The sequence below is a fragment of the Solea solea genome, chromosome 3 (assembly GCF_958295425.1).
Source record: "Solea solea chromosome 3, fSolSol10.1, whole genome shotgun sequence".
Taxonomy (NCBI): Eukaryota; Metazoa; Chordata; class Actinopteri; order Pleuronectiformes; family Soleidae; genus Solea; species Solea solea.
In genome coordinates, this window is record NC_081136.1 from 35,360,684 (window position 1) to 35,383,100 (window position 22,417).

The 22,417-nt window shown below is 42.3% G+C and overlaps 3 protein-coding genes across 8 annotated transcripts; 2 read left to right on the forward strand and 1 right to left on the reverse strand.

Annotated features, from left to right (window-relative positions):
* Positions 1-340: 340 nt before the first annotated feature.
* Positions 341-7,101, reverse strand: LOC131456350 (endothelin receptor type B-like). 2 transcript variants are annotated; one of them, XM_058624625.1, is made up of 9 exons: positions 6,980-7,101; positions 5,075-6,580; positions 4,644-4,771; positions 4,224-4,425; positions 3,501-3,653; positions 2,609-2,742; positions 2,412-2,520; positions 765-832; positions 341-724 (listed from the first exon to the last, which is right to left on the reverse strand). In XM_058624625.1, exons 2-8 carry the CDS (start codon positions 5,675-5,677, stop codon positions 785-787), a joined length of 1,377 nt encoding a protein of 458 aa, XP_058480608.1. In that variant the 5' UTR covers positions 5,678-6,580; positions 6,980-7,101; the 3' UTR covers positions 341-724; positions 765-784. The 2 variants fall into 2 exon arrangements, with proteins under 2 accessions (XP_058480608.1, XP_058480607.1); XM_058624624.1 differs by having other exon boundaries at positions 765-876.
* A 2,275-nt stretch (positions 7,102-9,376) lies between these two features.
* On the forward strand, positions 9,377-12,699 carry ttc29 (tetratricopeptide repeat domain 29). The gene is made up of 12 exons (XM_058624633.1): positions 9,377-9,472; positions 9,574-9,728; positions 9,825-9,878; positions 9,996-10,055; positions 10,164-10,309; positions 10,611-10,787; positions 11,064-11,279; positions 11,365-11,450; positions 11,536-11,627; positions 11,805-11,928; positions 12,421-12,510; positions 12,606-12,699. Exons 2-12 carry the CDS (start codon positions 9,592-9,594, stop codon positions 12,678-12,680), a joined length of 1,257 nt encoding a protein of 418 aa, XP_058480616.1. The 5' UTR covers positions 9,377-9,472; positions 9,574-9,591; the 3' UTR covers positions 12,681-12,699.
* Positions 12,700-13,036: 337 nt separating this feature from the next.
* Positions 13,037-22,203, forward strand: slc10a7 (solute carrier family 10 member 7). 5 transcript variants are annotated; one of them, XR_009239906.1, is made up of 13 exons: positions 13,037-13,261; positions 14,815-14,897; positions 15,040-15,176; positions 16,033-16,108; positions 16,245-16,283; positions 16,672-16,707; positions 16,971-17,054; positions 17,140-17,305; positions 17,597-17,648; positions 17,997-18,070; positions 18,560-18,705; positions 19,162-19,248; positions 20,206-22,203. XR_009239906.1 is itself a non-coding variant. In XM_058624645.1 (13 exons), exons 1-12 carry the CDS (start codon positions 13,162-13,164, stop codon positions 18,832-18,834), a joined length of 1,014 nt encoding a protein of 337 aa, XP_058480628.1. In that variant the 5' UTR covers positions 13,037-13,161; the 3' UTR covers positions 18,835-18,856; positions 19,162-22,203. The 5 variants fall into 5 exon arrangements, 4 of the variants coding, with proteins under 4 accessions (XP_058480628.1, XP_058480629.1, XP_058480626.1 ...); XM_058624645.1 differs by adding an exon at positions 18,814-18,856 and having other exon boundaries at positions 19,162-22,203; XM_058624646.1 differs by lacking the exon at positions 19,162-19,248 and adding an exon at positions 18,814-18,856.
* The last annotated feature ends 214 nt before the right edge of the window (positions 22,204-22,417 follow it).

The window sequence follows — 22,417 nt, forward strand, 5'->3', positions numbered from 1 at the left end:
TTTTTCAGATGCCGAAATCACAGAATAAGACATTTGGACTTAGTGATGGAGGCAGCAGTGGATCCACAACTCCTGTGTGCTGTGATGTTAAAATCACTGATTTCTCTATGAGGTTTGATTTGGGAGAGTGAGTGGTTTACAAACTTCAGTTTCCTGTTGGAAAAGTCTGTCTAACAGTGAGATAAAGACGTGATACATGTTCTTATAAAGTCATTGTATTATTGTTATTATTATTATTATTATTATTATTAGGTAGATCATCTGCAGCAGCATCAGCTTTTAATCGTGGCAGGAAAGCAAATAAAAACATTCACAAGCAACACAAAAACAGACTCTAAAACGCTTTGAGAACAGGATTTTACTGATCAACATTAATGTGTAATCACATAAAAATAAAAAACAATTGAGGAAAAACCAAAAACATTTGTAGTGATACTGCTGGTGCTCAGAGGGTGAATCCCACTGACTTTTCTTTAACTTTATTAATGTTTACAGTTACAACAACAACAACAGAATACTCATTAGGTTCCATACAGTGAGTTTAATGAAGGCAATCTGCCTCTGGAGGGCGCTGGTGAGTCTCAGATGGAGAGGCAGGAAAACACTTTATATACAAAAATAAGTCATGAGTTCACATTTATATGTGTTTCTATATGTCATTAATAATAAATGACTTGAAACAAATGAAACACAATAAATACTAAATATTACAGGGTTGATGACGCTCTCTCTCTCTCTCTCTCTCTCTCTCTCTCTCTCTCTCTCTCTCTCTCTCTCTCAGTGGTCAGTGTGTTTGTACTGCTGACTCGTCCCATGGTGAAGAGGCATCATACTGTTAGAGAGAAAGCCAGAGTGACACCAACAACACAGACAGGACTGTAGAGAGAGAGAGAGGGGGAGGGGGGGCAGTGGGTGAGTCAGATTAAAGGGGAACTCCACTGATCTCTCACTCAATAAAAAAAAGTGCTAAATCCAAACAATAACAAATACAATCTTATATCAGTAAGAGCTAAATAGATGCCACAGCCTACATATCCCATAATGCAATTCTCTAGCTTGCACTCATAACATCCAACTCAAACATACACGGTGTTTCTGGAGCCAGTGTCACATGTTGCAGAAGAAGTGCATTGTGGGACTGCGTTGTGTCTCTGCTAACGTCAATCAGATCACACGACGCAAATGATCCAGTTCGCAAGTTTTATCACGTTTATTATGTGTATAGCTTAAACGCTACATGGAGAAAAAAAATTTAGCTAACAGACGAGTTAGCGATTTTTTTTTTCCGAAAAAGTGTTAGACGTCACATGGCCAGAGACATTATCACGATATTTAAGTCACAATACGATATTATCACAATATTTAATTCACAATGCGATATCATCACGATATTTAAGTCACATTGCGATATCATCACGATATTTAAGTCAGAGTGCGATATCATTGCGATATTTAAGTCACATTGCGATATCATCACAATATTTAAGTCGCAATGTGATGTCACGATATTCAAGTCATGATGCGATATCATTGCTATATTTAAGTCACAATGCGATATCATCACAATATTTAAGTCGCAATGCGATGTCACGATATTCAAGTCATGATGTGATATTATCATGATATTTAAGTCACAGTGCGATATCATTGCGATATTTAAGTCACAATGCGATATCATCATGATATTCAAGTCATGCTGCGATATTATCATGATATTTAAGTCACAAAGTAATATCATCACGATATTCAAGTCACAATGCGATATCATCATGATTTTTAAGTCACAGTGTGATATTATTGTGATTTTGAAGTCACAATACGATATCATTGCGATATTTAAGTCACAATTCAATATTATCACAATATTTAAGTCACGATGCTAGCTGAGCTGATACTAAAACGTTACGTCAACATACTGCCGCCCACTGATTGGTCAGAGAGTGTCGTCACTGAAGAGTCAAGAGCAAAGGAAATGTCTAAAATGTCAACATTTAACAGGAATCTGGTGTATTTAGCGACAGCTGACGATCGTGAGCCCAATCATGACCACGTTCAGTGGTGTTTCAGTTCAGTGACTGTGTCAGACCGAGGCAGAAGTACTGAACCATTCTGTGAACACATCGTTTGAATGATTCACTTTCACCCAAAACAACTGCTTTGACCACTTCTGTCAGCAAACACTGAGTAAACGAACCTTTAACTCGCCTAGCTGAGCTTTAAGAGTGAAAACGGTGGAATGCCCCTTTAAAGCAACATGTCACTGCTCACTTCATTTATCAAAAGTCTCCAGATATTTCAGTCTCCTCTCTCTCTCACACACACACATCTGTTATCTAATGTTATCTCTGTCTCGCGCCCTCTGACCCCGTGACCTCGCTGTGATGTCACAGTGACTCGGGGAAAACTTTTACCTTGAAGCAGTTTTTGAACTTCTTGGAGACAAAGTAGAGGATTATGGGGTTGATGCAGGAGTTGACGGTGGCCATGTTGATGCTGAAGTAGTCCAACACCAGCAGGAAACTGCGACAAAAAAAACACGACGTTTGTTACAGTGAAGCTATGGCGAAAATGCACCGTCAAACAGTCTAATGCTAATCTGTGCACCTACTTTAACAAGTCGCAGCGCCGAGCATCATGGGATTTGTAGATGGTTCTCTTCAGCAGGCGACTCAGGTGCAGCGGAAACCAGCAGAGGGCGAAGATGAGCACCAGACTGAAAACAGCTTTGGCCACTTCTCTACGCTGCAAACACACAGTTAGCTTCTTAGCTGTAGCTCACGTAGTATCATGTAAACTGTCTGTCACTTTGTTTTTTAAGTACAGCGAGCTAACGCTAACACAGAATTATTCTGTCCACTAGCTGTGTCAAAAATAAACCTATAGAAACACTTAAATGTTGTTAGCGAGAGAAGCTAATGTAGCAGAAAAAATTGGGTTCTTGGATTACATTTTTTAATTTAATCCAGTTTAAATTATGCTAATCAGATCATTCACTAATTAGCTTGTGTCTCATCTTGAAAAATATAGATTGGGGTTCAGGGTTGCATAGTAACAGATTATATGTATAAGAATATAAAATAATCCCAGTGGTGAGTGAAAAAAAAATAAACCCAAAGAACTACTGAAATGTTGTTAGATAGAGAAGCTAATGTAGCAGAAAATGTCTGGTTCTTGAATTAAACCCTTTTTGTTTTATCTGTTTTCGCTTAAATTTAGCTTCCAAACTGTCCACTGCAATGCTAATTAGCTCATTCACCAATTAGCTTGGACAATTAAGGATATCGCATCTTGGAAAATATAGATCAGTGTACACGGTTGCTAACTAACATGTTACATTTGAGAGATTACATGTGTAGAAACACTAGTTAGAGAAGCTAATTTAGCAGAAAAGTTGTTTCAGTAGTATTCAGATTAGATGAGTGTATACCAATTGTGTATATATATATACATATATATATATATACTGTATATATATACATTGTATGTACATTTGTGTGTACCTGTTTCAGGTGTTCGCTCAGTGAGATCCTCAGACTTCCTCTCTGGTGTCGTAGCATCTCGCAGGTCATAAGGCCGTAGAAGATGACAGAGCACGCCAGAGGAACGCAGAAGTAGAAGCCAAACAACCACCAGTCCTTGGCATCACGGTAGAACTGGACCACAAAGAAGATCAGATCATTCAGGAACATTTTTAACCACAAAGAAAACTAGTGTTGTAGTCAAGACCACAATCAAAGTGAACCTGACACCAAGACTGTAATGGCCGAGGACCATTCATTCATTCATTGTCTCCTGTTTTATTCTAACTTTCCACATCCAGAACCACCTCGACTCCCTGGATCATAATCAGATCATCTAAAGATCTACAGCAGGTCAGCTGACCCAGATTCACTTTCCATTTCCTGGACTTACTTTGTTTACGTCAGTCATGAACTACTGGGACATCAACAGGAAATGATGTTGTAAACAGAGATGAAGACACCGCGCCCTGTCAAACCAAAACAATCCACCAAACCCCCCACCCACAGAGAACCAGACTCAACCAGCACCGTCTGCTTCTTCACTGATTGGATTGATGAACTGTTTAACTGTATTACAGAGAGAAGACATGTTGATATTTTAAGAGAATTCTACCGTGGGTCAGTACATCATATGACAATTTACAAATCAAATGAGAGCCCTTGCTGTTTTAAATATTATCGACTGTAAACAAGCACACTCACAGTCATAAACGCTGTCGTCGGGTGCTGCAGCATGCAGGTCCTTAACGTCTCGTTCTTGTACTCGAAGCTGACCATGTCGAAACCAACGGCCTCTGGCACGGCGAGCGCGGCGGACAGCAGCCAGATCACCACGATCTCCACCGCTGTTACCATGGGAACGCCCGTCCCTTGGACCCGAGACCAGGACACCACCGCGCGATACCTGAGTACAAGGTGTTGCAGGTTTTTAAGTCCTCGAAGGCCAAAGGATGAGACTATGTTCATGTAAATCTCTATGAAAGATGACTGATCAGTTCTGGGTGTTCCCGAGTGTTTTTCTGTTTAACCTGCATTTGCCATTATCCTCAACCTCGTGGCCAACGCTCACCACTTCCTGTCTGAAAGTCCCTTGAGCTTGATGTTGGGGTTAGTGTATATTACCTGTCCACACTCAGAGCGCACAGGTTGAGGACGGTGATGCCGACTGACGCCTTCTGCAGGAAGGGGAACAGTTTGCAGAGGAACAGACCAAAGGTGCTGTCGGCAAATGGCCACCGCATCGCCAGGAGCTGCACACACAGACACACATGGTGATATGTTGTTCTGATAAAACCTTGTTGTTGGTGGAGTGTGTGTGTGTGGTTTTTATCTCCTTGGGATATTTTAGTTCTGTTATCAGTGTGACACTCAACCTTCTGAGTGAAGCACTCATGACACCAGAGGAAGAACATTTGAGAACCATCGCCTCTGTGAGCTTCATCATGATGTCATTATTTAGGTTGATTGAGTTTGTTTGTATGGGTTAAAATACGTAGAATACGTTTTCCATCAGGAAACTGAAGGTCTTACACCGCGCCGTGATGAGAACATACCTTGTAGATGGTGATGGGTATGTCAATGGCGATGTATATCAGGTCTCCCAGTGCGAGGCTGGCTATGAGGGCGTTGGGTCCGTTCCTCATGCTTTTATTTCGGCAGATGATCCTGAGCAGTGTGGCATTTCCGATCATTCCCACGGCAAAGATCACGCAGCTCATCACCGTGTTGATGTACTTGAAGGCAGTTTTTATGGACATCTCCTGAGTGCAGCTAGGGGGCGATGGCGTGTGCGTATGACCTTTCGTTGACGAGTTGGAGGAAGACGACTGGGGATTTCTGTCGTGTTTCATGTGTTTGAGCTTGCTCAAGTGCTTGGACTTTCCCAGGCGAGAATCCAGGGAGGAATCCGGCTTGTTCATCGTCTCTTGCACCAGGTTTGGATCTTCATGGTCTGAGGTCTGGATGTGATGCTCGAGTTCAGGGTGCAAAGGTGCAAAGGTGCCATGGAAATCAGGCATGTCTGACAGAGATGACTCAGATGAGAAGTTACCATGGCAACCAGCTGGATGAATTAAATTTAAACACCAGACAAGCAGCAGCGACGTGGTAACCATCCAATGTTTGGATGCAGACCTGGAACCCAACATGAGTCTCATTCTAGCAACCTAAAACAATCCCTGAACCCACCACAGGTCTAGATCAAACTGAGAAGTCTCCTTTAGAAAAGGCTCTAGAAACCTTTCCTGAATCTCCAGATATGACCCCAAAAAGAATCCAGAGTGTAGGTTAAGTCCAAAAACAATCCCCGAACCTAATGTAGGTGCAGAACAAACTGTGAATTATGCCTCAGAAGCGATTCCTTAAAACCTTTTCTGAATCCCTGGCTTTGACCTTCTGATAAAAAAACTACCTTGAGTCTACAATGAGTCCTGGACCTGTTCTTGAACTCTTTCTAGGTCTAGAGCAAACTGAGGTGCCTGCTTTAGAACCAATTTGCGAAGCTTTCTGAATCTTATGCAACCATTCCCGGAAAAACAACCTGGAGTCAACTGAGAATCCTGGAATAGTTCCTGAACCCACCACAGGTCTAGATTACAATGAGAAATCTGTTTAAGAAGGGATTCAAGTGACCTTTCCTGAATCTCCAGCTCTGTCCCCAAAAATGAAGTCCTAAAACTTTCCCTGGACCCACTGTAGGTCCAGAATAGACCAAATTTGCCTCAGAACTGATCCTTTAAAACCTTTTCTGAGTCTCTGGGTTTGATTTTAGTCTTCTGTTAGTCCTGAAACCTTTGTAGGTCTAGAGCAAACTGGGGTGCCTGCTTTAGAACTGATTTGCGAAACTTTCTGAATCCTGTGCAATGATTCTGAATAAGAACCTGGAGTCTGGTGAGAGTCTGAAAACTGTAGTCCACTTCAGATATGATCCTAGAACCCTCTGAGATTCTTTAACCCTGTTTGGAACCTGTTCTGAGTCCAGAACCCTTTCTAGTTCTAGAGACTCCAGAAGTTCTCAAGGTTGTCAGAGCAGAGAAGTTGTTTGGGGTTTTCAGGCAATTCTGAGGAAAAAAATAAAAACCATATATATATATATTACATTTATTTATGTACACCTGAGTTTTTAATGAATCATTTCATTTTTATTTTACAACAAAGAAGAGTTTGAGCGTCTTGAAATGTCATAATAAACACAAAACATTTTATAGTTTGTGTGTCTTTTTGTCCTTTTTGATATTTATAATCATTTTTTGCAAATCTGTTATCTATTGTTTACAGTAGCAAAACCTTTCATTATAGCTCGTTTACGTGGTGTTCTATGTTATTATTTGTTTAAAATGAATTAATTTACAGTTTCTGGTGATAAAATCCTCAGTTAAAGGTTAAAGGTTATTATTATATACAGTATATATACACATATATATATATAAAATTATTTTGATTTAAAAAAAGAAACTCACCTGTTTGTGTTTTTCTGTCATGTCAAATAAAATTATGTCCAAGCTTTTAATTTCAGGGACAAAGACGAGTGAATGTCCTGCAGCGTCCAGGTCACTTTTAACGCTCTCTCTCTCTCTCTCTCTCTCTCTGATGGCTGCACATGCTCGCACGCCCCCTCTACTTCACCGCCTCCCTCCCTTTGCTCCGCCTCCTCCTCCCGCTGACGTCCCCATGTCTCCTCAGCTGTCTCCTCACACCTCGTCTCCTCTCCTCCCTCCTGATAACAATGACGCTCATGAGAGAGGAGAAGAAACAAACTTCTTCTTCTTCTTCTTCTTCTTCTTAATTCATGTAGAGTGGAACATGTCGTAAACACTGGGACATGAAATGTCTCTGAACTTTTACTGTCTCACACATAAAAACTCGCCACTTAAGAGATCGTTGATTAAAAGTCAAAACCGCGCCGTGGAAGTCGAAGCCGTTAAATTTATCGCCGCGCTCCGACGACAAATTCGACTTTACTGGAGCGTTTGAAGACAAGTGAGGACAGACGGTGTTTATGACGCTTGTTCCATTTCACTGTGTTTCCAACGAGGAAGTCAATCAGATGAAAGTGTTCCACGTCTTTAAATGTTGGTGCCACTGGAGTTTAATCAAATGTGCTTTGATGTTCCTTAAAACATGGAAAAGCGACACTTGATGAAGCTGAATTGATGGTTGTTTACAGTAGAATTTGCACATAAATCATTGTTTTAGCGGAACATTTTTGGTTAACGTGAGCTGTTCTTCTTTTCATTTTTCAAAGTGAGATTAGTTTTCTGGTGCAAAAATAGCTTTTTCAAGGTGTGACGTAGATGTTCACGATAACGTTTTGAAAAAAACTACATCTGAGTTTTGTTTGTAGCCACGTACACGGGCATCCCAAAACATAAGCTATGGTTTGCTAAACTTAACCAATGTGCGAGAGGCTAATTGTCACCACTAGTTTGACATTAGCTAAAGTTAACCAGATGCTGGTTAGCTGGTCATATCAGTCACTTATAAAATGCTAGTCATCAATATGTTATGATATTAGAACTAGCCAAAATTAGCCACTTAAAGATGCTAGTCATGTGCTTAGCTTGTGATTGTAGGTAATATTAGCTTATGTTAACCTCCACAGGTGCTGCTCTATGCTAATAGTAAATATTTTGTGCTGCCTTTAAGAAATATTTACGACCTTGAAATTTGACTGAATATTTGCCGTCTTTAAAAACAGATACGCACACAACTACAAGATGCTAGTCATGTTATTAGCTGAGTACAACATTAGTTGCGCAACTGAATTAAAATGAGCTAATGTACAAGTTACTCTTCATGCTGTTATCGTACGTAATGTTCGCTAACCGTAACCACGAGATGCTGCTGGTTAAATAATGTTAGCCAACGTTAGCAATCACGTAGCGAATGATGTTAGGTAATGTCATCAGCATGTATCGATGTGTTGTTAGTGTTCGCTAACATTAGCTAGACCAAAATCAGTGATTTTAGGAAAAAACTGACGTAGATTTTTTTACGTGTGTGTGTGTGTGTGTGTGGAATCATATCATGTGTCTGAAGTCACGTAGAGGCTTATCTCTGTGTCTAACACACACACACACACACACACACACACACACACACACACACTGACTTATCTTTTAAACTAAATTTAGCTCTGTTGAAAAACAAAAGTCAGATTAACTTCAATGAAAATGACATGGTCTTGAAGAAGGTCAGAGGTCAACCCTGAACATCACTGATGCACATACGTGACACACACACACACACACACACGTAAGCACTCATGCTAGTGTTTATGCTACTGTGTCGCTGTCAGATGTTTAAACATCGACATAAACAAACTGAGAAAAACAAACAGTCTCAGTTTTAAACACATTATTATCAAGTTTGGAACCAGCAGTTAATGTTAATGAGTTAATGACAAACGTTGGACGCTGGCAGCTAATTTGTACGACAACAACAAAGCGAGAGAGCGACAGAGGAAACAGCTGTCGTTCATTTCCACCGTCTTCATTAGAACTTTATTAGCAAACTCTTTGAAAGACAGAAACATTCAGAGCCACAGTTTCCATCGCACATGTCAAACAAAGTTTTATTACATATTTAAGTGTCTTTTTTAAGTTGAGTGAAAATGGGTTTTTTTGTCCTGTACGATAACGCATGAATTTAAAATAACAATAAAAACCTACACAATAACACTGTGAAAGTAAATCAAAATAAAACCCACAAACTATACGAGACAAAATAAAAATTTACAATAGTGAAAATTCTCACATAAATATGACAAATATACAACATTATTTATAGAGATGAGATTAGATTAGATTAAGGACAGTTGATTCTGAATGGTATGCAGCAGCGAGGGAGAAGTGAAGCTCCCTTCAGTGTTGGAATGCGGCCTGTCCTGCGTCGCCGTGGCGACGGGAAAACTCTGCTGTTGTGTTGAAGAGGATTTGGTTTCTCAGCTCAAGGTAAAGTTCACACTTTTTCACTTTTAAACCAGAGTTTGTGTCATTGAGATTATTATTTTTTAAAAACTGTGTGTGTGTGTGTGTGTGTGTGTGTGCTTCAGTGTGATTGACAGGTGAGGATGGACGCTGCTGTGAGACACAGACGAGGACGAGGACAAGGACAAGGACAAGGACGCTCGTTTCTGCCTGAATTAACGACGACGACCACAAACATCAGCAACAGGAACAGGAAGTGGAGATCAGGTGATCAACACAGGTGTGTTTAAGTGTTTTTTGTTTGGTTCTCTGGGTGAAGTGTTGTGTTTATGAGTGACCTCACTGTGTGTGTGTGTGTGTGTGTGTGTGTGTGCAGGGTGAAGAACGTGGATGAATTCCCTCAGATCAGCTCGAAAGAAGAAATTGCCACGTGAGTTCAGACTTTTACGCTGTTTTTAGAATTAAATGATATTAAATGATATTGAAGTCAAACTCCAGGCTCACTGCGCCCCCTGCTGTCACACTGATGTCATTGTCTCTCGTGCAGGTTCAGGAACAGCCACAAACAGAGTGTGTGTGTGAAGATGCTGCAGGAAGGTTTTCACAGGTGTGTGATTGACATTTACCTTTCATTGATCTGCGGCCTCCACCAATCACAGCACAGCTCTCTCTCTCTCTCTCTCTCCCCCTCCCTCCCTCCCCCTCTCTCTCTCAGGTCGTTCTCTGAGCTCTTCTCTCTGCTTCAGGTGGAGCAACAGAAGAGGGCGGAGTCTGATCCAGGATCAGCTCAGCAGTTTCAGCCAGAGAAACTGGAGACGATGAGGCTTCACCTGTGCCGGGCCGAGCAAGCTGAGCGCAGCGGTACACACACACACACACACACACACACACACACATGTGTAATGAAAACTGATAAAAACAAAACAAAACATGCTGCCTCATTTATGGGATGTATGCCGATTTAAAGAGAGCGTGTCATTTGTTATGGTCAGATGTAAAAAGATGGTCAGGTTGTATGATATACAGGTCTGTATCATGGTTTAATGTAAAAGTGAGGAATTTTCTCAATGGGGTTTTGTTATTTAACATTTTAAAAAATGAGAATGATGCAGGATTTTCCTCATACTGTTTCCTGTGTGTGTGTGTGTGTGTGTGTGTGTAGGTTCCTGGTCTGTGGTGTGTGAGCAGCGTCTGGTCCTGGGTCAGTACTTCTCAGCGCCGGAGGACCGGTCCCTGAGTTTGCACTTCCTCCGCAGCTGTGCAGGAGGAGAGCGAGCGGGGAACTGCAGGGCAGCCGCCGAGGCCCGGGCCTGTGTGGCTGAGCTGTACCTGCAGCAAGGTGGACACACACACACACACACACACACACACACACACACACACACACACACAAACCCTACTGAACCCTCATGTCCACCATTTTCAGTTTTTGTTGTAAAAATAAACAAAACTCCATTGAGAAAATGACTACATTTGGCATTAATCATCTTACATGCGTGTATTTGACATAAATAGACCACCATTTCACATCTTTCCATAACAAACAACATGTTGTCTTTAATTCGGCATAGATCCCCGTGTGTTTGAACCGCTTCTGTGTGTGCGTGTGTTGCAGGAGAGCTGGAGCAGGCGAGGCAGCAGGCAGAGCAGTGCCTCAGACAGACTGAAGGGGGCAGCAGCTGGTCGGACTCGACCGGGCGACTCCTGCAGCTGCGGGTGCGCGGGACGTTGTGGAGAATCTACGACCGACTCGCTGACGCTCCACTGGAGGCCCGGAACTACACTGACGCCCTGCGGCTGCTGCACAGGAGCCACCGTGTGGCCACAGAGTGTAGGTGCAGACACTCGTGTTTACCTGTTTGTTTACCTGTTTGTTTACCTGTTTGTTTACCTGTTTGTTTACCTGTTTGTTTCAGCTGAGGACAGACAGACTGAAGCGACAGCTGCGTATCGACTTGGACTGACCTACCAGAGCACAGGAGACCACGACACAGCCAAAGAGGTACCTGTGTGTGTGTGTGTGTGCGCGCGTGTGTGCGTGTGCGTGTGTGTGTGCGTGTTTTAAAACAGCTGAACTGTGTGTCCAGTTTTTCAGCACGTGTGCACAGATGTGTGAGTCGCTGCAGGACACAGAGGGACTGGGAAACGCATTCAAGGCTATGGCCAAGTCTATGGAGAGGTACAACACACACACACACACACACACACATGGAGACCAAAACCTGGTCCTAATGAGGCAGAACCTAATTTTCTGAGGAACTGGTTCAAGTTTTGGACTAAGATTTGAACTGTGGTTATGGTTAAGGTAAACGTGTGTGTGTGTGTGTGTGTGTGTGTGTGTGTGTGTGTGTGTCAGTGAGGGAAACACACAGGAAGCTGTTCAGTGTCTGGAGAAGTTTGTCGAAGTCACTCAAAGAAGTGGAGTGAAACACAACCTGGTGGACGCCTGCATGTGTGTGGGCAAATTCTACTACACTATGGTACACACACGCACACACACGCACACACACACACACACACACACACATATAATAACATCTATGTCAGCTTAGACAGACTTTTCCAACAGGAAACTGAAGTTTGTAAACCACTTACTCTGCCACACCAAAGCCCATCGAGAAAAACAACAATTTAACATCACAGCACACAGGAGTTGTTGATCCACTGCTGCCTTCATCACTATGTTCAAATGTCTTATTTTGTCTAATTCGGCATTCAGAAACCTTCGTTTAGATTTACTTCAGTGACACAAAGTGACCACACGAGGCAGCAGTAGACCAGCAGCTCCCGAGTCCCCGCCAGCTAAAATCACTGGTTTTCTCTATGGGGTTTGGTGTGGGAGAGTGAGTGGTTTACAAACTTCAGTTTCCTGTTGGAAAACTCTGTCTCACAGTGAAGTTAAGATGTGAACGTGTTCTTAAGAATGTCTCTCTGTGTCTGTCTGTCTGTCTGTCTGTCTCTCTGTGTCTCAGGGTGAGTACAGCAGAGCGTCTCACTTCTTCCTTCAGTCGTATGAAGTCGCCTGTGAGACAGGAGACGTGTCTCTGCTGCAGAAAGCTCAGGTACGTTGGGATTTAAACGTCATGTGGTGCTTCTCTTAACTGACTCGTCAAATACCGACCGCCTCTGTTCTCGTGTGTGGCTCCGCCCCCCTCAGGTGTGGCTGGCGTGTACTCGTCCTCAGTCTCTGATCAGGGAGTTCAGCACCTGCACAACACTGATGTCAAAATAAAAGCATTTTTTACCTCAAATGTTTCAAATCTGTCTTTTCTTTATTTCACTTTTATTTCAAAAAAGATTAATGTTCTATTAATTCCTTTAAAATTAATAACTGAATTTATTTATTCTGGTTAAAACCATAATAAATAAATACAGTTATTAAGTTTAAATAACTGTATTAATATAATAAAAATATAACTTATAATCTAGTTTAGTATTGTGTAGTATAGTAATAGTACAGTACATTATAATATAGTATGTCGCTGTTGCTGTTGTATTTATTACCGTAGTTGGGGCTAAATCCTTGTTGCGCCTTTACTTTCATCTTTACGGCTTCCCTATGACCCACGTGACCGGAAACGACTACGCTGCTACAGTTTGCGTGTTTTCTGACACAAGCTCCGGAGGAGAAGAGCGGCGCGGCTGTGAAACTTGTGTCCGATTGGAGTGACGGGGACGCCGGCGGGTGACCCGGTGAAGCCCGGGGCTCGAACATGGGCCTCCTGGCGAGGATACGAAAGGAGTGGTTCATCATCGGGATCGTGCTGGTCATCTTATCGGCCAAACTGCAGCCAAGCGTCGGTGTCAAAGGAGGTGAGAGAGTTTAGCCGCCGGATACGTCACCAGACCCCGCTGTAAAATCCACCAAAAGATGCTGAAGCCTGAGTCACTGACTTAAGAAGAGGTTTCCATCTTTCTTCTTCTTCCCTCATCCTCGCACAGAAAGTCCCGCTGTCAAACTTTAGACGTTAAAATAACCGCCACGAGTCACACAACAAATCGGCACGAGGGACATTTGATCAGCGAGCGTTTGTCTTTAAATAAAAGTCTCACTTTCATACTTCAGTTCGCTGTTTGTCTAACCTTAACAGGCACGATGGACTGTAGGAGCTGAGAGCAAATCAATCAAAAAGTGTGAAAATACGAAACACCTGGTGCTCGTAACCTATGCCGAATTACACAGTGAATCCTGTTCATCGTGATAATGTTTAAATTAACGCCACAGTGGACGTGTACGCAGGTCTAAAACGTGAAAGAGCGTAAAATTCAAGGTTTTGTGAATGGGTTTCCTCACCATGAGAGGTATTTTAAGTTTTCTTTATTACTGTGTTTGTGTGTGTGTGTACCTGGCACTTCAGTGACACGTTGCAGTAACACTAATGTCAACAATGCTCCTACACTCCGCGCTCCCGTGTGCGCGCCACCGATGCATCATAATTACGTGTTTGTTTATTTAGTCCTAATAATTCACCTTTACTTCCCACGCCTGTGACGTCAGAGAGCGCCTCACACCTGGCTCAGGTGGAAGCTCATTGACATTAAAACAGCTGATCGTCAGTGATAACAGTGATAACAGTGATAAGTGAACTACAGCTGCTACTGTGGAGATAAGACAACGTCTGTGCTGCGTTCAGGTGCTCTCTGTAAACCACAGACTTTGTGAGCGTAAGTTGATGTACATGTACATGTCCCAAGTGTCACTTTATATGAATTATAATGCATGTAAAATCACAAAAATACACGTTATCTCACTGTTAGACAGACTTTTCCAACAGGAAGCAGAAGTTTGTAAACCACTCACTCTCACACACCAAACCCCATAGAGAAAATCATCGATTTTAGCATCACAGCACACAGGAGTTGTTGATCCACTGCTGCCTCCGGCACTAAGTTCAAATATCTTCTTTTGTAAAATTCTGCATTCAGAAACCTTTGTTCAGATTGACCGCAGTGGCACAAAGTGACCACACGAGGCAGCAGTGGACCAGCAGCTCCTTTGTCCCGGCCAGCTAAAATCACTGATTTTCTCTATAGGGTTTGGTGTGGGAGAGTGAGTGGTTTACAAACTTCTGCTTCCTGTTGGGGAAAAGTCTAACAGTGAGATAAAGATGTGAACGTGTTCTCAAGTGGCTAAATATGAATAATTACAGGTTTAAATGGAGTTAAAACACACACACACACACACACAAAGTGGATTATTGATGCCATGTTTTTCCATGTTTACTCAGCATAGAACAAGTTGGACTGGACTGTTCACATGGTCAATAAACTTGTTTATCCTCTCTCTCTCTCTCTCTCTCTCTCTCTCTCCCTCTCTCTCCCTCTCTCTCCCTCTCTCTCCCTCTCTCTCCCTCTCTCTCTCTCAGGTCCGCTGAGGCCAGAGGTCACCGTCGCGTACTTTGCCGTCTCGCTCATCTTCTTCAACAGCGGCCTGTCGCTGAGGACGGAGGTGAGTCGGGCGTGTGGCTGTAGAGGGCGCTAGTGTGGAAATCAAGGAGGTTGCAGCTGATTTTAGCTCCTGTTTTAGACATGAGACACAGTCTCTCCCTCTCCCTCTCTCTCTCTCTCTCTCTCTCTCTCTCTCTGTGCAGGAGTTGACCAGTGCGTTGCTTCACTTTCGCCTCCATCTCTTCGTTCAGTCGTTCACGCTGGTTTTCTTCCCGCTGGCCGTGTGGCTGCTGCTCAGAGTGCTGGAGCTGACGCCCATCGACCAATGGCTGCTCAAAGGGTCTGTGTGTATATGTGTGTGCGTGTGTGTGTGTGTGTGCGCATGTGTGTGTGTGAATGCCGTCCTTTATGTAACTCCACTGTACCTGGAAAAATGAGTCCAGGTACGCACTGAAAGACCCACATTCACTGCTACAACAGTCACTTCTGTGTGTGTGTGTTTTTAAAAGTGTGGTTCTGTGAGTTGTCTGACACGTAGACTGTGTTGTGAGCGCCCCCTGCTGCTGAGGATTTGACTCCATCTCACTGTTAGTCAGACGTTTCCAAGAGGAAACTGAAGTTTGTAAAGCACTCACTCTCCCACACCAAACCCCATAGAGAAAATCAGTGATTTTAACATCACAGCACACAGGAGTTATTGATCCACTGCTGCCTCCATCACTAAGTTCAAATGTCTTATTTTGTGAATTCTGCGTTTGAAATCCTTCATTCAGATTGACCTCAGTGACACAAAGTGACCACACGAGGCAGCAGTAGACCAGCAGCTCCTGTGTCCCCACGAGCTAAAATCCCCAGTTTTCTCTATGGGGTTTGGTGTGGGAGAGTGAGCGAGTTTCACAAACTTCAGATTCCTGTTGGAAAAGTCAAATTAAACATGTTTTTTAGAATTAGAATTGTTTAAAAAGAGGCAAATTTATCAGTAAATCAAGTTGCCGTGATGTCATTGAATGCAGCATTGCAAAGTGTCTTTCCTCTTCTCTTCACAAGGGGGCGTTATAGCATTCAAGATAAATGATGAGGAAAGAGGATAAATATGAATGAATCTGCTGATTCATCACTGTCTACTTAGTTGACATGTTTCTAACTAGTTCCTGTCAACCTGGTCGATTAGTTACCTGACTGTTGTGGTTGCCTAGGTTACAGACGGTGAGCTGCATGCCTCCTCCAGTCTCCTCCGCTGTGATCCTCACTAGGGCTGTCGGTGGTAACGAGGTAACACTCACACGTTCACATGTCGTTAACCTCCACTGTTTCATTCATGGTGTCATGTCAAATAACACACAGCAGTGTGTTGTCACGGTAACAAGTGCGTGTGTGTGTGTGTGTGTGTGTGTGTGTGTTCTTTCAGGCTGCGGCCATCTTTAACTCAGCGTTTGGAAGCTTCTTGGTAAGGTGTTTAAAAGTCAGTGTTTATGAACGTGTTAATATGAACATGTTATTTTGAACATGTTAATATGAACGTGTTATTATGAACGTGTTATTATGAACGTGTTAATATGAACATGTTATTATGAACGTGTTAATATGAACATGTTATTTTGAACATGTTAATATGAACGTGTTAATATGAACATATTATGAACGTGTTAATATGAACATATTATGAACGTGTTAATATGAACATGTTAATATGAACGTGTTATTATGAACGTATTAATATGATCGTGTTATTATGAACGTATTAATATGATCGTGTTATTATGAACGTATTAATATGAACGTGTTAATAATATGAAAGCATGAATGTAATGACTCATCAGTATTTGTGTTTGCAGGGAATCGTGGTGACTCCAGTTCTGCTGCTGCTGTTTGTAAGTTTGCCTGCTGTCGTCGTCTTTATTATTATTATCATTGTCTTCATCACGATTATCAGTATCATTATTATTGTTATGAATTCTTCATTCTTCTTCAGTCTTAAAGGGACAGTTCACGTCACAGACAGTTCCATTCCAAAACATTAGCATTTAACTCAACAGTCAATTCTTTATATTGAGATCCTGTAACTGAAGACTCACTGGAATGACCCTTTAAAGTTTGTGCTCGACTGATCTGTGCTCTCCTCTTCCTCCTCCAGCTCGGCTCGTCATCCTCTGTTCCCTTCTCCTCCATCTTCTCTCAGCTCTTCATGACTGTCGTGGTGCCTCTGATTGTGGGTCAGGTAGGCATGTGTCTGTGTGTGTCAGTGTGTGTGTGTGTGTGTGTGTGTGTGTGTTCACACGTGTAAACCTCACACCTGTGTGCAGGTTTGTCGACGGTTCCTCAGGGAGTTCCTGGAGAGGAAGAAGCCGCCGTTTGGCGCCGTCAGCAGCGCCGTCCTCCTCATGATCATCTACACCACGTTCTGCGAGACGTTCAGTAATCCCAACATCGAGCTGGATCCGACCAGTCTGCTGCTGGTGGTCCTCATCAGTGAGTCCAGTCCACTCTCTGTCTCTGATTCTCAGCACTGACTTAACTAAAGTAAAGATGGTAAATCTGGGATGTAGAGCGGCGTGTCGTCTGCGTACGGACGTATCGGCCTGTGAATTTGAAAGGAAATCAAACAGAAATCTTAAAAAAATGAGATGCTTTTTATGAAGAAATTATATGAATCTGAGTCTACAGTGTCATGTGGATATAATAAACAGATGAACACTTTAAACTAGTGTCGGTTAAAGATGTCGTTTAGTTGCTCAGAAAGTGTTGTTTGTTCTTTTTCAGTTTTCTGCATCCAGATCAGCTTCATGCTGCTCACGTTCGCCTTTTCTACCACGTGAGTTCAAATCTGTGTGTGTTCCACATCTCTGATCTCTTCTCTTCGCTGCATTAACAACACGGATTAGTTTTAATTTGCAGGTTTAGACTCATTTTAATGGACTCGTTTCATGTTTTTACTTATAACTCTTACCTTTGTTTGTTTATTTGTCTGAACAGCATTTTATAAATGGGCTATAGAAACAAACTTCTGTCAACATGTTGATATGAACGTGTTATTATGAACACATTAATATGGACACGTTATGGACATATTGATATGAACGTGTCATTATGAACGTGTTATAAATGATGAAAGAGTGAGGGAGGTTCACTGACCCCTGCTGTTCATGCTCTGTCACTGCAGGTCGGGCTCAGGATTCAGTCCTGCAGACACTGTGGCCGTGATCTTCTGCGCCACACACAAGTCACTGACTCTGGGTATGCACGCACACGCACGCACGCACACATGCACACACGCACCTGTGTCTTAAAGCAACAAACAAACGTTGTTTGGTCCTCCAGTAATTTCAGCGGCAGCCATTTTCAATGTTTTGAATGAAAACAAAGTTGCCTCTTCAACGTCATATGACTCGTTTACGCCGCCATGTTGGCAGGAAGTCCATCACTAGGGATCGAGCAAAATATATCGCAGTCGAGTTAGCTTCCAGTTCAGAGAAATCTTCGTAAATAACAACGACCATAAATAAAATAATGGTTTCATTGATGTCTTTAAAATACCACTTAAGTTTCCCTTAAGTTTCCCCTCAACTGGCGACCTGGAAACTGTGAATCTGGACGCTAACTAACGTCAGTGCCGTTCCAGTCCCCCCAGGACACTAATGAACCGAAAATATCGGCGTTTATTCCTCGTGCTTTTATTGTGGAATCTTCGCTTCCGTTAACCCCGCCCCCGCCCCTCCTCCGCAGGTATCCCCATGCTGAAGATCGTGTTCGAGGGCTACGAGCACTTGTCCCTCATCTCAGTGCCGCTGCTCATCTACCACCCGTCTCAGATTCTGCTCGGCTCCGTCCTTGTGCCGACGATCCGCAGCTGGATGACGGGTCGACAGAAGGTACACACACACTCATGCACGCACGCTCTCCTCTTCTTCCACCTCTTCTTCTTCTCCGCCGGGTCACATTCCACTCCTAACCTCGTCACCTTGTCTCCTCTCCTACAGTCTAGTCTGTTGTTGAGATAGGGCCGCATTCCAACACTGCTGAGTGAGTAGAGACGTCAAAGACACCTTCAGAATAAGAGTCTTCACTTTATTAGTTTTTTATTTATTTGAAGTAATTTGAAAACAAAAAATTATTTTGCTTTTTTTTTTAATCGACGAATTAAAATGAAAAAGGGGTGGGGCTTAAATCCACATGATAGTTTGTGCATCAGCAGGTCCAGTGGGTGGAGATTGTGGTGTTTAATTGCTGGTGATCTCTCCTCCTCTTCATCTTTTTCTTCTTCTCCTCCTCTGTTGTTTTTGTTAAAACCTCACTCTCTGCTCTTCTTCTTCTCTGTTTCCGTTCAGGCGGTGAAACTGTCGGCCCTTCAGCCGGTCTGACGACGACATGGTGGAACGTCAGTGTTTTTATTCGGGGACAGAGCAGATTTTAAGGTGGAGGGGACACATTTGTCACACGTGCCTTAAAAAACAAACAAAAAAAACCAATCAATCAACGGAGAGACCTCAGCGTGGTGATGGAGAGTCCAGTTGCCTTGATTTTTCCTCTTCTCAAAAATCAACAAAAACTTCTTCTGTCATCTTCACTTTTATATTTAAAAGGAGTTTTATTTTTCTACGGAGAATCTATAAGCAGAGTTACTGGGACCAGTTCTTTTTTTTTTTAAATGTCCTTTTTACATTTATTGAGGTTATTTTTGTGCGTTAATTGCTGGTTTTGTCAGTATTTGTTGACACTGACAGGATCAGGTATCACGTGTGCTGTCAGGCGTCAACGTCGGTTTAAGTGAAAGAATTTTTTAATGGAACGAAAACGAGACGAGAATGTGGATGAAAAGTGCCGTCAGAAACTTTTTTCTCCTCCGTGGCACGGGGTCACAAAGGGCGGGGGGAAATCCCCAGTAAACGTCCAGAAATTTTCCATGGGATTAAGACCTCTTTTTCGGGAATTATTCAGGAAGTCTTCCAATCTGAATTTATTTCTCTAGCACGTTTAAAAACGACCAAGTTGACCAAAGTGTGATAATAAATAAGAGGTCACTTGCTGTTTCGTGGCGAAATGGCGGCTAAATTCAAAATGGCTGACATCCTGTTCATGTTCGGGATCGGTCTCTTGTGTCGTGTATGAAGTTTCGTGGCGATCGGTCAATGTATGCCGAAGTTATAGGGGCACTTCCTGTTTTGCAGTGAATGGTCAAATTCTCAAAAAAATGCAGAGGGTTGCCACAATAGTTACGTGAGTATTTGCGCGACATTGGTAAGAAAAAAGAGAAGGAAACAGAAACAGGAAGTCGGACCCCGAGTTACAAAAATAAAACGTGAAGTCTTGACTGTTAACAGTCATTTTAGATTTTTCTCTCTCTCTGAAACGAGGTTTGTGTTTGTCGACAGCATTCCTGTGACGAGGGGGCGGAGTTAAGTTGACAGGTGATCCATGGAGACAGTGAAGTTACAAGAGGAGCCAAAAAACAACCTCCTCTTTCAGAACTTTTCCTGGAGCTGAGCAGGTGTTTTTCTTACGCTATTTTACTAGCGTATTGTTTGTGTCCCGATCAAATTCACGTGTTTCTATGTTTTTATACGAGGTTTGTTGTATATGACGTAAACTGCACATGAGGCTGAAACATCTACACACACATGTCAACCTGTATGCAGATGATTCTCTGTTCTACCTTTAAGACACATTTGTACTGTTATGTTTGTAAATCTGTACGCAGACGACGCTCTGCTCTCGCTTAAAAACTGTACGATTTTAAACATAAGCACGTCTGTTACATTCAAACATTCTCTGCCTGCCGCCACGGAGTCGCCTGTTTTCTCACTTGATTTTGTCGTTGCTCACTAAGTTTTTCTCTGGGCGTTTGGTTTTCTCCTCCACCTAAGGTGGCCCTGGACGTGCAAACCGTTATTACACTTTTAAAAAGCTTGAGACAAATTTTCAGTTTGAAGATGCGAAACTTAATTTCACGGATTCTGTTCCGATATAAACAAAAGAGACGCAAACCGATGACCAGCTGAGTGCACTTTTAACAGTCGTTCAGCCAAGCTTATGTAGGAAGGGCCACTTCCTTTCAACCCAGCTTTCAAAATATGAGCCACTGACTTCGTCTTTTTACTTTTTAACTTTTCCCGCAACGTTCACTGAATGAGCTCATTCTGTAAAATAATATACAGGCGGTCTGTTGTCAAGTGTGTCATTGTACAAAAAAGAAGAAAAGAATTGAACGCTCACTTTATCTCTTCCACAGCAGTTGGTACGTTCCTTTTGTGTAAAGGCCTGAGGCTTTTGTACTTTTGTTTCGGGATTTGTAAAAGTCTTTTACAAATAACTAGGACTGCACACAGTCACGATCAATGTCTCCCTGCAAATCACCAAAATGGAAGCCAAGATTCCAAAATGGCCAAGTTGAGTCCATGGTTACAGTCGACTTTTTTGTTCATCTCGGTCTATAACATCTTCCCACCAAGTTTCGGGAAATTCGGTGGAATTAAGTTTTGCCTCTGTTTTCACCTGTCGGGGCGCTATAGAGCCCTTGACTGAGAACTATGCCAATTCTTTGAGTTTTTATTCACGTTAACACGCTCAAAAATTACGGCAAACCCACAGATGGTATTGTACTCTGAAGGATTGCAATAGGTGTTCCCACACGGCAGATTTTACGCGGCAGCGTTAGCTTCCACTCAGTCTTCTAAAGCTCGCCAAAGCTTTACCGGGTGACGTTTGATGAGGTTATTGAGTTGGCACACGTGTGGTGTTAAAATGCTAAAATCTTCATTTATTCTTCTGGTTGTGGGTTTTTGAAAGTCGTCTGAGAGAGAAAAGTGATTTATGCGTTATTTGGATAATGAGTCGTGTGAGTCTCAGCCCGTTTGCATCTCCAGTTTCCGTGACTTTGTTGATGAATCTCTTTAAAACAAAGTGCTGCACATCAGAGATAAACAAAACACCTAAGAACAAACAAGAAAAGGGATAAAAACCAATGTCTCATACTGGGTCGAAAGCCAGAGAGTAAAAATGGGTTTTAAGATGCATTTTAAAAGTGGACAGTGAAGGGGCGTGGTCTAACATGCAGTGCAGCGACAGAAAAGTTTAGATTTAGGTAGCAGCTGATTAGCTGACCTCAGAGAGCAGGCAGGAATGTCGGGGTAAGACCAAGGGTTTAATGTCAATTTGAATATAAATTTGAATTTCAAATGTTGTCACAGACGAAGAATTGATGTTTTCCACTTTACTGCCAGTCTCTGTTTACAGTGTCTCTGATGAGCCGGTATTATATATTTTTGAGAAAATGATGGGGGGGGGCGGGGTTTGTGCTACTTTTCTACGTGTTTATTTAAAAAATACTTATATGAGTTAAAAAAAAATAAACCAAAAAGAAAAGAAAAAAACAACACTGTTTTTTGTGTTTCTTGTGTTTGGATAACATGTCGAATTTTCCTGCTATTTACAGAATACGTTTGTGGAAAACACAAAATATTACACGTATATCTATTTAAAATACAAGTAATGGACACTTTTAATAACAGTTCTTTCATTTTAAGTGTAATTATTTGTGTTACAGACAGGAAGTTGCTTACGCCCATGAAAACATCGGCAGAGGTA